Below are 16,158 nucleotides of genomic sequence, written 5' to 3' on the forward strand. Positions count from 1 at the left end.
TACAGAGGAGATGAGGAAGAAGCAAAAGTCCCTACATTAGGCCAGGTATTTCAGCCAGAAGTCTACAGTTCAAATTCTGTCTTAAAATTGAGACTCTAGACTGAATGATATACGTAGTTAATGGTAGATGTTGTTCATACTAAGTTACACGTAACATCTAGAGACAAACAAATATTGCTTCCCTGATCCCCAACTCTTAATTTGTTGGAAGTTTAAAAGATAGCAGGGGTTTCGAAGTTATAGTTAGCACACATTATAATTTGGTAAGATTTCTGAATTCAGGTATGTTAAGCCTAGCTCAAGCAGAGGTTGTTAGCACTTCAAATGTTTCTTCTGTTAAAAAAGAATCCTGCCCCTAATCTGCCTGTCCCAGCTAGGCTCTTCCAGATATTTTAATCTACAACCATCATTCCTGTTCATGGACTATGCCAGGGAGGCCTGATGGGAACTAGAGTCAAAAATATTTGGAAAGACCTTAGTTGGGGACTCTGTTCACTACGAAGATGGATGTGGTGGGAAGTTTTCTAATGATTGGACTGCCCCTTTGCATCAAATAGGGAGAAAACATACCTGTCTAGTATCTAAATATTTTGTAGCTAGACCTGTTTAGTAAGCACAGTTATGCAATTTCACATGGAAAATGGGCAACTGTACTTTCACTGAGAAGTGACTTAATGGTGCAAAATCCAACCCGCACAATATATGGAAAGGTGGTCCATTTACACACACTCACACACACACAATGTACAAAGCATTGCTAACCCTGATCCAGGAAACACAAAAAGACTACTTACCATTTCCTTCCTCTTGTGTCATCAACAAGACATGGCAGTGGAATTCTAAGAGCATTTGAAGTCTTGTATGAAATTCCCCCAACGTGGATCCTTCTATGAAAAGTTTCAGCGTATCGACCACAGATGTTAAATTAACTTCTATAAATTTCAAGAAGTTGGAATTGTAAGGAATTAATGGGCAGCAGAAAAATGAGAAAACACATCACTGAAGCTGTTTAATGTTGATGGTTTCCAACACATACACACATACATACATACGCAACAAACACACCTGCCACACTAGATTTCTTTTGAGGCTCAGTGCAAATATAACTTACATAAAGAAAATTGCACCCAGCTTCAAGAATGTGATTGTTCCTTCTACAATCCCTCTCCTCACAATTTCAAGAGTGGATAAGAGAACTAATTAATGAAAATTCTTACTCAATACAAAGGAAGCAGGGGTGGGATGGGGGTGGGGAAGAGAGGGAACAATTATACAATTAAATCACATTATTCACCTCAACTTGATTTGAATTAGATGTATTGTTTCCAATCTTGTAGTTACAAATATATGAGCTATGGAGCTCTTGTGTTATATTCATTTCTCTCATTCATCTTCTTCACTGGGTAAACTTAACTCTCCAAGAGATGCTTCTATTAATAGCTTGTTTTACTACATCAATATTATAAGAATTTCGATTAGTGGGGTCCAGGAGGTGGGCCTTCTCTGTTGTGGCCCCTGCCCTTTGGAATATCTTGCCCCCGGATGTGAGACAGGCCCCCTCACTCCAGGCCTTTCGGAGGGATTTGAAGACCTGGCTCTGCCATCTGGCCTGGGGGGGGGGAGGGAGAATATCAGAAATGGGGTTGGCTGGCCCCTTAGCGGCCTGATGTGGCCCCTATTGGCCTCTTGGATTTTTTAGCTTTTTTATGTTTCTAATGTTTGGTTTTTATAACTTTTAATTGTATTTATGTTTTTAGTGTGTTGTAAGCTGCCCAGAGTCCCCATTGTGGGGAGATGGGCGGGGACAAGTTAAATAAATAAATAAAAATAAATAAGTTACCTTCAGTTTTGTTCTCTGACTGTTCTTGTCGGTATTTTTCAACCATCTGATAGAGTGAAAACCAGTGCTTCATTGATTTTTCTGTATACTGTTTCATTACGTTGTCCAGACTAGCAGACCAACAACTGACAACAAGAGAGGAGAAAAAAAAAAAAGTTTAATGCTTTGGTTCATTCCCAATAACAATCTTTTTTTTTTTTTTTTTTACTCCAGTCTTCAGAACAATCACAGTTTGGCAGAGCCCTATTGTTCCTTGTAAACAAATCTATGCCTCTTCATCATGTTATTATGGTTATTGCTCTTTTACTATATTAAAGAATTACTTATTTTTATTTTATTTTACAGGTAGTCCTCGCTTAACGACCATGTGTTCAGCAACTTTTCAAAGTTATCACAGTGCTGAACAAATGGTATTTATGCCAGCTGTTAGAGTGCCCCTGCAATCACATGATCAAAATGCATTTATGACTGCAGGGTGCACTTCAACTAGCCCCACCTGCCTATCCCCCCCATCTCTGCCCTTTTGGCCCCCAGCACCAAGGCACAATGCTGCAGCCACCCAGCCCCATGATGTGAAGCTCTGGCTGCCTCAGTCCAGCCCAGCCCTGCAGTGGGAAGCCACAGCTGGCCCAGCCCAGCCCCATAAAGCTCCTGCTGCTCCAGCTGCAGCTGCCCTCGCTACCCTGAACTCCACGGCCCATGACATCCTGCGCTCTGCCACCCCCAGCTGACCTTCTCTGTCTTCTTGCTCCCACTGCTGACAAGGCGTGCTTGGCCTGGCCCATCATGAAGGAGTTGCTGGCCATGTGAGGCATTCTTCCAAAGGTTGCACACAGCACTGGGGCAGATGGGGTGGCCATGGCTTTGTGGCTTGATGCTGGGATGGGGCAGCTGCAGCTTTGTGAAGGGCCAGACTGGGGTGCCTCGTCAGCAGCAGAAGGCAGAAGACGGCGAAGGTCAGTTGGGGGCGGCAGGAGTGGCGGAGCATAGGGTGCCCCTAGCAGCAGCCACCCCCGGCCCGGCTGCACTCACAGCTGGCCATGGCAGCCACTTACCCATCCGCTGGCTAGCTTGGGAGCCAGCTGGGACTTGTAACTTCCTGCTGGCTTCCCCACTGAGTTTGTTGGAAGCCAGCAGGAAGTTGCAAGGAGGTGCTTGCTTAATGATCTGCGATTCTTGCTTAAGGGCAGCAACTGGGACTGCCAAGATTGCCATCGCTAAGCAATGCGGTCACGTGACATCATGCTTTACAACTTCATCGCTTAGCAACAGAAATTCTGGTCCTAATTACTGTCGTTCACCAAGGACTACTTGTAGTGTTTTTTTCCTGTAACCCACCCTAGGATCTTTATAAGATAGTGGTCAACCAGTCCTGTTTAAATAAAAAAATGAAAAGGTAAGTTAATGGTACATACTTCAATTCTAGCTTACGCCACTGAATGATCACCTGAGTGATCAGATCAAGGTGTTTCCTCAAAGACACAGCTTGACTAGCATTCTCTTCCCAATCCTACAAAACGAAATGATACCTTTCAAGTAAACTGCAGAAGATGATAAAAAGCCATTGTTTGCACATTATATGTACCAGCCTTTCCCAATCAACTGCTTTCCAGATGTGCTGGAATTGTGACATTCAGTATCTGGAATGCATGGGAGAGGGAATATTTTATGCAGGCAGTCCTTGTTTAGAGACTGTCTGCAGTTACGACAGTGATGAAAAGTAACTTAGCAACCAGTGCCTGCATTTACAACCTTTGCAGGTCTGTAAAGCAAAGGAAAGCTGAAATAAGATTGTAAGCACAGCTGTGGTTTCACTTAGTGATGCTTCACGTAACAACCGAGTTGCCAGTCCCAACTGTGGTTGCTAAATAAGGACTATTTGCATTTTAAATACAATCACACTCGTTTGACTCATCGTTTTTACATGGTACCAGTGTAACCCAGTGAGCTTTAACTAGCCTAACCTGTTAAAAAAATCTTGTCTGAATTAGCTGGGAAAGCTGCTTGGTTGTCTACCTTCAAGACACACTTCAGCTAAAATTCAGACAGACAGACAAACAGACAGACAGACAGATGGAAAATGGCAGTTTTCTGGACGCTTCACACCTACCAAAGGAAAATTTGATCCTAAATTACTCAATGAATGATCTTCTGTTGGATAGTAACTACTAGGGTAATTGTACAAATATCAAGATACTCTTAAACTATCTTTTTGATATAGGAATGTATGCAATTCTGTATACCTCACTGACTTTCCTCTATCTTCCTTGCAATAAATATTTACTCCTAAATATCAAGATGAGGGATAAAGGTGGGTTTCTTTCCATCTTTAAGGGAGTGCTTCTTCCAGGAGGCTAGTCTGTTTAGATTGTTATTAAGTTAGCCCTGCAAAGTGAGCAGAATTATTCTAGAGATTCTTTCATGCTAAGATAATGGGAATGACAACCCTACCCCAATAATTAATCCTACACCTGCTAGCTTACTTCACAATGTGGCACAGAATAGACAGGAGAGAACCCTTTTCATTATCAGCAGCATTCACTTTGTTAGCAAAATTGCTCTACAGGTAGTCCTCGTTTAGTGATTGCAATTGGTTCTGATGACTTGATCATTAAGCAAAATGGTAACTGAGTGAACACATGACACAGAGAGATAGGCTGTGAAGATCACTGGTTGCTGCCACCTCATTCAGATAAAGTTTTCTCCTACAGTGTCCTGTGCCTGACCCATTTTTTCCCTTTTTTTCCCCTTGCAGGACAGGGAGATTGCTTAAAAAAGCTATCTCTTCCTAAGCTGCTTTTTTCCACAGCACAGTGCTTCCCTAAAAAGTAAATGGCAAGTTAAGAAGCTCAGGTCTGGGACCTTAATTGATTAGAACCTTGGGGCCAGCTGCAACTGCTACCTGAAACTGACCAGTCCTTAATCAGCTTCACACTGAAGGCTTTTGTTGTCATGCGGGCATTGGTCAGAAAATGAATTTTTTATTACCATTTATTACTGTTGTATTAGTGGTTGCTATCTGAGACAGTTGCTAAACGAGGATTACCTGTACCATTGCAACAGCTTCTTACTTAGTTTTGTTACATATTCACTTATACATAGAAGATCTGACCTGAGATTTGGCCAGCAGAATTTCCAAGCCATTCAGAATCTTTGAAAGAGGGCTGGAGAGTGGAAAGCTACAAATTCTGTCCATCACCACCAAGAGCTGCAAATTGAAAGATAAAAATGTTTCTGGCCCACGCTTTCCAAAGTTTGAAAATAATCAGTATTGTAAAATAACCTACTTATAAGTCTAGAAAGATACAACTTTTGTCAATGGTTTATTAGAAAAATAAAACTATTTTGTGAATACTATATATGGCTGGACATAATATTTAATCTAGATCATTCATAGTCCATTGGGTTCTATTACCCGAAAGTTTTAATATAGGATACATCAAAGCAAATATAAATGCACTATCAGCATTCAACATGTACAACATATAACTTCCACTTTAAAAAATCCAGAAGTGCGTACCTGGACAAGCGCAGGGTGTTCCGGCCATTCTTGCAATAGTGCCTTCACTTCTTTATGGAAGTTTTTGAGCAGAACTTGACATTGTTGTATTTGCTGAACATTAGGATGGTGATAAAAGTCATAGGCCCCTTCACTTTTCAAGGCAAGCTCTGAAGTTCCTTTTTCAAAAAGTGTATTCTGCAATATTGTGCTAGCTAGAAGTTGGCTGCCATGAAGATTATCATTTATTTCTGAACCTAAGGTTGCAGTGGGGAGAGACCAAAAAGAAAAGAAGAGAGAGCGAGTGAGTGAGTGAGTGAGAATTACTGTTCCACTAATGAGCTATGATGGAGAAAATGCAAGTGCCGGATGGTTTGTATAAACTATGAGAGCTCATTCCGAAGTGTGTCTGCACCATCAGAGTGTGCATATTTTAAAGAAGGGAACCTGGTACATATTCCATACTAAGTGAGAAAACAAAACTATGCACCCTGTTTCCTTGCTGTAAGCACATTGGCAGAGTAATTTTAATAAAATACTACTAACAATACAAATTATTAAGACATAATTTGTTGTTTATTTATGGCATGTAGGTCCCTCCTTTTCTCCGACAGCACCAGACAGCTTGCCTTGGATGTCTCCTCCCATTTTATCCCAACAATAATACTGTGAAATAGGTTGTGCTAATGGTTTCCCCAAGTCGCTCAGTGTACTCCAAGATCAAGTGGGTGCTTAAATCTTCCCATTCCTGGCCAGCACCTTAACCATTACCCTGGACTCAAGTTTATACCAATAATCCACATGCTCCATACAAATTGTGTGTGTCCTAGAATCTTCTATAATCTTTCCTCCCCAAAAAGCGTGCAAATTGGGGTCCTTAATGGTGGACAAACTAAAGTGCCCTCTGAAAGAAGAAAAAGGACAAGCTATTGGGATTGTACCTGAAAACAAATCAGAGAAGTCTTACCAATCAAAGGATAGAAGTGAGCAACCAGTGAAACACCAGTCTGGTAACAGGAAAGAAACAAGCGCAACTGATGTTTAGTCTGATTGGATGGTAGGTTTTGCTGATACCACAAGGATCGGGCGAAGGAAAGACAAAGTTGCTGATGAACCATCATTACGGTTTTCATTGAGTGATGAGAAAGAAGAGGTTTTTCAGGGAAAGCTGCTTCTTCTAAAACAACTTCTGTTTCCATTTCCCCCTCAAGAGTTGCCTGAGCTGTAATATCTTCAAAGTCCTGTTAGAGTTTTATTAAAAGATATGCTTAATACACATTTATCACACCATGTCTTAAGATCAGAAGTCGACCATGCGTATTGCATACTTCTATATAATGAGGTATATGTGTAAAATGGGACACTGTTATTTCCCATGAAGGAAAGGCACTGACATTACAAAAAAAGCAATAGGAACTAGCTGATTATGTGCATCAGTTCAACTTGATTATTTGGAAACTGAAATGGCAGGGTGGTCCTCATCCGGAGTAAAAACCAATAGCCCTGCCTACATGCTCCAGACAAAGCCCTAATAACCAAGTTTGAAATGCCCTTGATGAACCTCTAGAGGACACAGTTCTGTTACCTTTTTAGCTCTATGCTGTGCTGAACCCTGAGAATAAAGGGTTCACTCTGCTGAGCCTTTTGTACCACCTCAATCCAGTGAAGAAAGAGTTGGTTCTGGAATGCAGAATCATATTCACATTGAATCTTATGGAATCCCCATTTATAATCCAGGAGACACAAACAGCCTTTCACGCCCATTTCCCTCTTCCTGCCAACAGAAATGGCTAAACTAATCAGAACCCTAAATACTGCATTGCCCACACTGGGGCTCCTGACTTATTGCTATAAACCCAAGAAGAAACTTTTTTTTTTTTTTTTTGGCAACTCTGGCTTTTATGAGACTGCAGAAGCAAAGATCCTGAATTTGGATGATGTGCTAAGCCAAACAACCTAAGTTACTGGCTCAGTTAGCCAGGAGTACATTTTTTTCAGGCACATGATTTTGCATGATACTGTGAACAAAAAAATAATTAAAAAATTGAGAAATAAAACCTTTTACTTTTTTTTAATTAAAAAGCCCCAATTCGTGAAATTGCACACAAAACTATGAAGACTTGTGGGATTTTCTTTATCTTGTGAAATTTCCAGCATTTTTAAAACTTACTTTTAAAAAATACCAGCCTTGTGAATGCTCTGTTGCCAATCTCTAAATTAGTCCTGAATAGGAAGTGAAAGGATTGTATGTATCAGCAGTTGGCCCCTAAATAATAAGATAGACTCTTCAAAAAATGCAGTTGCTACATATGAATGCAGTCAATGGGTATATTCACTGAACCAAATCAAGATTTCATAAAACATGGTTGGTTGAATAAACCATAGATCTTAACGTACATAACCATATTCAGTGATGGCAGTATTCAAACACAGTACTAAGTCAAAATCAAATCATGTCACACCTTAGCATGATCTATCAATCAAGCCAGCAGCTTCTTGAAGACAAACCAGAAATGCACAAGTTGAGGTTCTGCCCCTACCAGGCTTAATCCATTTCCTTATACTTCTTGTATTTGTTTTTCAAACTCATGAGTATTGCCCCCCTCCTGATGGAATAAATCTCAGACAGACTTTTTATTAGCTGCCTGCCTACCTTTTCATGAAGAGGGAACTTCCTCCTGAACTCTCTCTCTTCCTCCTCCTCCTCACTCAGGCCACTTCCATGGTTCTTGGTCTTGTATCGATAAAGACTATTCCTTTGTTCCTCTGCCTCTTGGGCCTGGTGCTCTTGCTCATCCCATTCATTTATAATTACCTACGAAATAAGAACCACCAAATACAAATTGTACACATGCCTTGAGTTAAGGCACATGGTGGTACAAGATCTTTTCATGCAGTAGCTTGGGACAGTTACGTTGCAAAAGAAATCCTTCTATCTCCAAAGGCAGTTCCCTCCCTTCGTAGGTGGGATGGTGAAAAGGGGAACCTCTATCAATATACGCCTCTAAAGACTGCCAAATGCCCACATGTATGCTGCTCTCTCTGCATTGGCGCTGCCTTTTCAAGCAATGTTTGTGTATGTGTACATGTGCATGCATATTCCCATTCCAGTTTTTAAATCTTTTAAATTTTTATCCACTCTGCTTTGTAAACAACATTTTAATAAAGTAATGTACCTATATTAAAGCAATTAGCTTAAAATTGTTGTCATTCATTTACCAAATGCTTTCAGTCTGCACTATTTCTTACATTTTGAAAGAAATTCCCTGGGAGAAGTAAAATTATTTTCCTTCCTAGGATTCTAAAACCAAATAACATTTAGCGTGTGCTGCGCTGCCCAGAGTCATTGCTTTGAGCGGGGTGGTCATATACATCATTTTGATTGATTGATAGATAGATAGATAGATAGATAGATAGATAGATAGATAGATAGATAGATAGACGTGATACCTGAAACAAATGCCTAAAAAGTAGCAGAGATTTACGGTCCACTCCTCCCTTGGACAACACATGGCACTGGAGATATAATAAAGCATTCACCAGCAGCTGCTCCTGGGTAAGACACATCTTTTGCTCTCTCTCAGACCCTTCAGCAGTATATTTCAGAGACAACCTCTTCAGACCATGAAGGATGTCCAGAGAGCTCACAGAACACAATGCGTCTGCATGGGAGAGGTATGTGGGGAAAATGCTACCAATGGAAGGGAACGAAAGCAGAGAGACAACAAGGCTTCCCAGTTTGGCTGGACTGACAGAACTGCCAAGGCTGGCCTTATGGACTTCAGAAGCTACCAGTCTCAGGCCATGCTGCATCTGCAAAATGGCAGCTTGCAGAGGGATGACTACATCAGGGTAGGCAGCATAGTTCTCTGCCAAATGTCTCCTGAACTGATGGTGTGACTGCTGCCAAGCTGCTTCTTCATTTAGCAGATTTTGCACCCCCTGAGACACCTGGGACTTGTCTGCATGGAGCAGCTGCAGAAGGCGAGTCATGAGATCCTGGACTTTTGAAATTTGGGCAATGCTGCCAACATACTGAAGAACTTCTTGATATAAGGACTCAAACAAAGGAGTCTGGGGTCGAAAGGCTTGCTTTTGGTCAAGTTGGGCAATCTGATCTTTCAGCTTTTGGATTCTTTGGCATAACATCCTGAGAAAGAAGGAGATGCATAAAGGTAAAGACTTGTAATCCATTATAATTTAAACCCTGTTACCAATAATACCATTAATGCCATTCTGATAAAATAAAGTATTTCTGCCAAGTGCCAAATCTCTGATTTCTATGATTGACTTTTTTTTAACATGAAGAACTCAGGTGACCCCTACAGTTTTCTATGAAAAAAATTAATGCTTTTTTAAATCCAATACACCAGATAGAGGAGAATCAAACTAGTCATATTAAATAGCCTCTTCTCACAAAACATTTTCCCCTTTCATTCACCAACCAAATGAAAACTTAAAGACCTCAGCAATACAAAAAGAATCCTGACTCAAACTGAAGGCCAAATAGACTACTTTAGCCATTTACAACCATTCTTTTCAAGACGGAAATAAGGTGAACACACAAAGTTCCAAAGATATATCAGTTGTACTGAATCTCAACTGTACCTAATATGAGGGTGATCATGACTGTTGATGGGCTCATCTTCAAGATCTTTCCCTGTACGTAACTGAGTGGACAGTTTGTGTGTCTTCCATTCACATTCCAGATAATGCAACTGAAAACATTAGAGAAAATAGGCAGACTTGATTCAAAATACTTTGCCATTGCTTCAATTAAAACAAAAACTATGATGATGTACCAAGAACTTACAGATGATACTGTCATTTGCAAGTCTACAAGTCTAACAAGACAATTAGGCCCATCAGATAATTGAAACTGTAGCTAAAAACATTACACTTCTAAATATCTGATGATGAAGAAAAAGGAGAGCTATTGCTTTCAAACTCTGCTCATTGGCATCAAATTGTAAAGAACCTGGTTTGCCCCCATATTTTATGAGTAAGGGCAGTATTTCAACTTTGCATCTTTAAGCATAGCTTTATTCGTCCTATATGGATTTTTCTACCCTTTTAATTACTCATGTATTTTTCATCTGTTTTGGAAAATCAGTAAGGTCTTTATCCTTATTTCTGATAAGACGAATGTATTTGCATATTAAATGCTGTGCTACTTTTTCTTCATATGATGGCAAATTCCTCCTGTTGCCTTATCACCCATTTATTTAAGTTATCTATTGCTACAGATTAGCCTCTTGAACTTTTGAAACATTGCTGCCATTTAATAAATCCAAATAACTGAAAGGCAAGGAAACATGCATTAGGTCCAAGCACTCACCTCTTCTACTGCATACTTGAGCTTATATTTTCTTTTCACTGCAGGATCAAACATGGTCTGAGGAAGCCAAAGGTTGATCTGCAGAAGACCTAGATTTACCCAGAGGCTGCCTCGCTGAGCTGCTTCAGGCAAGTTATGGAGCCCTCCTTCCTGTCCACAGAATTGCTGAAGACAAGTCAACCAGAGACAAAGGATCTGTTCAGGTACTATCTCCTGAGCACCAACATCTCTGAGTACTTTGCAAATATACTGAAAGGCCATCAGGTCCTTTGAAAAAACCTTGTCACAGTTTTGGAGATATTCTTCTTGCAGTACTACTGGAATCAAATCTTTAAGGGCTACAAGTTGCCTGTGTAACATTACACACTGGAACCTTGAATCTGTAAGCCTGAAAGAAGGAAAACAGGGGTATGAAATAGTAAGCAACAACAGGAGAGATCCAAGAGACAAATCTGGCTACTGGAGGAGAACCAACTGATCTCCTGCTAACAACAAAGCAAGAGGGGATATGTATGAAGATAGCTGTGTGGCTCCATCAACAGGTTAACCCCTAAGATATATTCAGAGATGCTTCTTTTTTAAGATTAATGATTAATCTAAGGGATTAAGGATTTAAGGGAACAAAAGTGTAGGAACAGTCTTTTTTAATACCTAAATTCAGCCACTGAAGAAAAAGCTGCATTGGTCCACAAAACATTACTGATCTCCCGAAGCTGCTCTGCTTTTTCCAGACACTCTCCTAAGGTCACCCTGGAGGCCGACAGAATAGGAAGACCTGTTGCATCCCATTGGCTCCACTTGTTGCTGCTAGTTAGAATTTCAGAGAGGCACTTGGAGAAAACTGCTCGATTCAAAATACCCACACCCTAAATTAATAAAAATCAAAATGTACATTTAAAGCACAGATAAGCATTTCCACATATAAAATTAAAAGAAGGTTAAGTCCACTAACCTTAAGAAGTTAAGATATTTAAAAGACTAATAGTAAAAGGTCTTAGAATCACCCAAGGCTATCTCACCAGTGATCAAGGAGAGCTAACATGCATGGTATTCTTCTGTCCTGACACCCCAAATGTATCAAATCCACTTTGCCTTATATGGTAACTATTTCTTATTGGAAGAGAGTAAAAAAGCTAATATTTTTTTAAAAAAAAAATCAAAATATTTAAAAATATTTAAAATATTAAAAAAAAGCTGCTATTTTTTATATTTGTCATGGACAAGTTGGAATGGGGGGGTGGGGGGTGGGGGGTGGGGGGACTCTCCCTGATGGCCTGATCATTAATACATAAATTGGAAAGAGGAAAGAGCATCACTCCATTGCATTCCTGATTTCCTGAACCTTCTCCAGTCAGTGGTTTCTACTGGCCAACTACACTGAAAAATCATTGCAGTATAAGAAAAAGGAACAGCAAGTTGTGGCAATGATTATTGTTAGAAATGAAATTTTACACCCGATTATCAGTAGATCAATTGCACATTAACTGAAATTACCATAGGAGCACAAATAAGACAGGTAAGAGCACTGGACAAAATACAGATTTTAAAAATGTACCAGCTGTAAAAAATAAAAAACAGCAGAGCATCAAGTGGATTCAAGTCTAACAAGTACTACAGCATCCCATGCAAGAAAATGATAACTCTTAAATCTTGTAAACTAATAGCAAACTCATTTCTGATTTGAATCTTCCAGCACCAAAGCAGCACCATCTATACACAATAAAACTTTAGTAAAAGTATCTATCTGTTGAAAACTATTTAAAGAAAAGGAACCACAAAATCAGTCCAGGGAGCATGCTTAATAGGCACAGAATGCCAAGCAGGGAAGATGAAATGGAGTCACCTGCAAAAAAAAAAAAAAAAAGGCATGGACAGCCAAATGTAAAAATATGTGCAATATTTTGCAAATATTAATAATAGTTTAAACATTCTAAACTCTTGTTTATCTAAACTCTTGTTATGATAACAAAGTTTGTCTAAACTATTATTAACATTTGAAAAATATTGCACACATCCTGTTGGAAGAATAAACTGTTACAATTTAGCCACCCTTTTGAAAGCGTTACACTTTCCCACACAAACCTGAGCAGAAGAATCCATGAATGAACTGGACATCATCTTCTCTTCCACAGAAAATGGCTGCCAGGACAGCCAACGCTCAGGGCTTGTAGTTACTGTGCTGCTCCAGAAAGCCTGAAAAGCAGCAACGACAAGTTCTGACCACAGGAGTGAAATTTCTTCAGCAGAGACCTAAAATGAAAGAGACAAAGGCAAAAGAGTTAAAGACTTCTAAAATCATACAGGTAGTCCTTGACTTATGACTGTTTGTTTAGCGACCATTCAAAGTTATAACAGCACTGAAAAAAGTTACTTACGTCCAGTCCTTGCACTTACAACTGTCACAGCATCCCTGCAGTCATGTGATCAAAATTTGGGTGCTTGGCAACTGGCACGTATTTACGACAGTTGCAGTGTCCCGGGGTCACATGATCCCCATTTGCAACCTTCCCAGCTGGCTTCCGGCAAGCAAAATCAATGGGAGAAGCCGGATTTGCTTAATGACAATTAAATCGATTCGTTTAATCAAGGTTGTACAATTGGGTGTGGTCACATGATGCCTCACTTAATGGCCACATTGCTTAGCAACCAAAATTCTGGTCCCAATAGTGGTTGTAAGTTGAGGACTACCTGTACTGGACTTTTAAAAATTAATACTCCAATCAATTGTGGAAAGTACATGAACATTTTACTTTTCAGAGCAAGAGTGGGTACATGTGGCCCACCATATGCTCCTGTATTACATCATCCTTCACCACTGGCTGTATTAGGCAGGGCTAACAACCTGGAATATCACAAGCATCCAGAAAGCCACTTGTTGCCTCCATCTCAGGCCTAGACAGGCCTCCATCTTCTTTAGACTGGTATGGTGGTAGTGATATTTAAGGCAATTGTTATTGTGATGGACTGGAATGGAATGGAGGAAGGGGGGTGTAAACGGTGCTCTCGTCTCCAGAGCAATGCTCTGGAGATAAGCGGAGAAAGCTGGCGCATCCCTAAACATTCCAGAAGATAGTAGAGACTTGTGCATGGGAACTGCTGGTCAGTCTGAGAAGATTTCTGTAAACAGGTGCTGGCAAATAAACCTTGCTGATTGAACCTGCATGGTCTACAGGAGTTTTTTGGGCTAGGCCTGACAGTTATGCCCAAAATGATTCAAGCTCAATCAAACAAAGTTTGCAACTATGGTCCTTTATGAATAGGAAAATAAATCTCTCTTACTTGAAGGACAAATCCGGGCAGGAAAAAAGAATTAGATGGTGCTCTTTATGTAAGCAGTTATATAGATGACCTATTGTATAGTTCAATGAACAAGTAATGTGGAGGAAACAAAAGGGGAATCCCAAATCAGATATGCTGGAAGTAATACATATTTAATGTGTTTCTACCTTGAAATCAGGAAGACAGGAGAGGAAAAAAAAGGGTATTAAAGAAATATAGGAGCACAAAGACTATAAAGGGTGAGATGGAAAAGAACATTTTGTCTCTATCTTTGTAATTCTGCAAGCAATTTCAGGATATCAACTTATTCTTATAAATGCCTTCCTAAAGACCAGGTGAACAGCATTGGAAACATTCTTCAGTGATCAAAATATGCTGGATGCTATGGCATATTGTTGTGAGAGGAAACACACATAACAAAGTTGAATGTTCAGTTTGTTCTTTACTCTAAATGAGTCTGATTAACACATTTCAATTTTCCCTTTAGCTCTTACAAAAGAAAAGTGATTTGTCAATTTAGTTAAATAAGATGAAATCATTAGTTTTGTGTTTGAATATCATGCAGTCAATCATATCACTTTCTAAAGAAAAGGGAGGAAAGAGTTTACTCAACTTTAAAGTGATTATTACCTTACAACAGTCCAGTAGATAATAAAGTCCTTGAAGTTGTTGAGAGGTAGCTGGCGTCAACTTAAGGCAAAAAGCAATAAAGGGCCTTATTTCTAAAAAGGTGCTTAACGGATCACTGTTGCTCTTCCTGAAAAAAATGAAAAGAGCAGCTACTGAATCTTGGTTGATTGCCCAAACACGCTTATACTAAGGTACAGCAATAATGAAATAGGTAAAATTACCAAAATGCATCTGCGTGTATTCAAGACAATTGTTATGCTCAAAATAGTACAAGCTAAAGCAAACTTCAGGAAATTTGGCCATGAAATCAATTTTATACCATGCAGTTGCTTACATTTATGTGAAACAGAGTTTAAGCTTAAAAACCTCTACCTATTTATAACCTAAGCCTTTTCGTAGCAACAGTGACCTATCAAAGCTTGTAACTATGGACCTCTATAAATTCATGGTCATATTATTCTAGTACAGGTACTTCTCAGGTTAGGACCACTTGTTCAGTGACCATTCAAAGTTACGATGGTGCTGAATGAGGGGGACTTACAACCTGTCTTCAAAGTTGCGGCCGTCGCAGTATCCCCGTGGTCATGTGATCGGGCATATGATCCCCCGGTCATGTGACTGGGCACTTAGCATCCAGCTAGCACTTATGATAATTGCAGCATCTTGCGGTCACGTGATTGCCATTTACAACCTTCCCTGCTGGCTTCCCACAAGCAAAGTCAATGGGAAGCTGGCAGGAGATCGCAAGCTGCTTTGGTATGTCACCCTGCTCCTGCCGCTTTTTCTCTCAAGGAGCCCTCAGGTGGCAGGGTGAGTGCAGGCCCTGGGCGGGCAGGGGACTGCCTGCCTGCTCACTCTCGCACCAGGCCATAGCACCCACCTCCCTGCCCGCCGCACAGCAGCACCCACCCTCACACCATAGCACCCACGTGCCTGTATTTGCTCCGTGCTGCAGCACCCACCGACATTGCAGCACCCACCTCTGCACCCTCCTGCACTTGCACTGCAGCACCCACCCATCCCACCTGCACTTGTGCCGCCCCATAGCACCCACCCATACACTGGCTGCACTTGCTTGCCGCAGCATCCACCTGCCTGCCCAGCTGCACTCACACCCAGCTGTAGCACACCCCCCGCCCACCTGCACTCCATGGTGCTCACCCACCCACCAGCCTACTTGCGAGCCACCTAAGGAAAGGCTTGTGACCAGGATTTGCAACTTCCTGCTGGCTTCCCCATTGACTTTGCTTGTTCAAAGCCAGCAGGAAGTTGCAAGCTGCGGTCAAGTGAGGTCCTTGCTTAACAACCTGTGATCCTCCCTTAACAAGAGCAATGGGGACTGCTGGGATTGCTGTTGCTAAGCAATGCTGTTACATGACATCATGCTTTACAACTACATCACTTAGCAATGGAAATTCCAGTCCCAATTACCATTGTTAAGCAAGGACTACCTGTAAGCAACTATTTTTACTCAATGTAATTGAGTGGGCCTGTGCTATCACCTGAAGGCCAAACTTCAACTGGATCACAGCTAGCTGCTCTCTCAACCAGAGAAAGAACAGAATGCTTGTG

The 16,158-nt window shown here is 40.7% G+C and overlaps 1 protein-coding gene across 1 annotated transcript in view; it reads right to left on the minus strand.

Moving 5' to 3' along the window:
* MDN1 (midasin AAA ATPase 1) overlaps positions 1-16,158 on the minus strand; it is a 128,022-nt gene that overhangs the window by 41,582 nt on the left and 70,282 nt on the right. Inside the window, exons 58-70 of the mRNA XM_007421800.3 lie at positions 14,587-14,713; positions 12,760-12,927; positions 11,329-11,543; positions 10,678-11,065; positions 9,948-10,057; positions 8,790-9,489; positions 7,993-8,154; positions 6,307-6,580; positions 5,361-5,596; positions 4,953-5,048; positions 3,256-3,350; positions 1,841-1,965; positions 795-932 (exon numbers count right to left, since the gene is read on the minus strand). Of these exons, the coding sequence (XP_007421862.2) occupies positions 795-932; positions 1,841-1,965; positions 3,256-3,350; positions 4,953-5,048; positions 5,361-5,596; positions 6,307-6,580; positions 7,993-8,154; positions 8,790-9,489; positions 9,948-10,057; positions 10,678-11,065; positions 11,329-11,543; positions 12,760-12,927; positions 14,587-14,713 (2,834 nt within the window). The remainder of the gene's footprint in view (positions 1-794; positions 933-1,840; positions 1,966-3,255; positions 3,351-4,952; positions 5,049-5,360; positions 5,597-6,306; positions 6,581-7,992; positions 8,155-8,789; positions 9,490-9,947; positions 10,058-10,677; positions 11,066-11,328; positions 11,544-12,759; positions 12,928-14,586; positions 14,714-16,158) is intronic.

Source organism: Python bivittatus, unplaced genomic scaffold (assembly GCF_059951505.1).
Source record: "Python bivittatus isolate LINGU-HERP-01145 unplaced genomic scaffold, Pbiv_v1 ctg000020_np1212, whole genome shotgun sequence".
NCBI classification, from domain to species: domain Eukaryota; kingdom Metazoa; phylum Chordata; class Lepidosauria; order Squamata; family Pythonidae; genus Python; species Python bivittatus.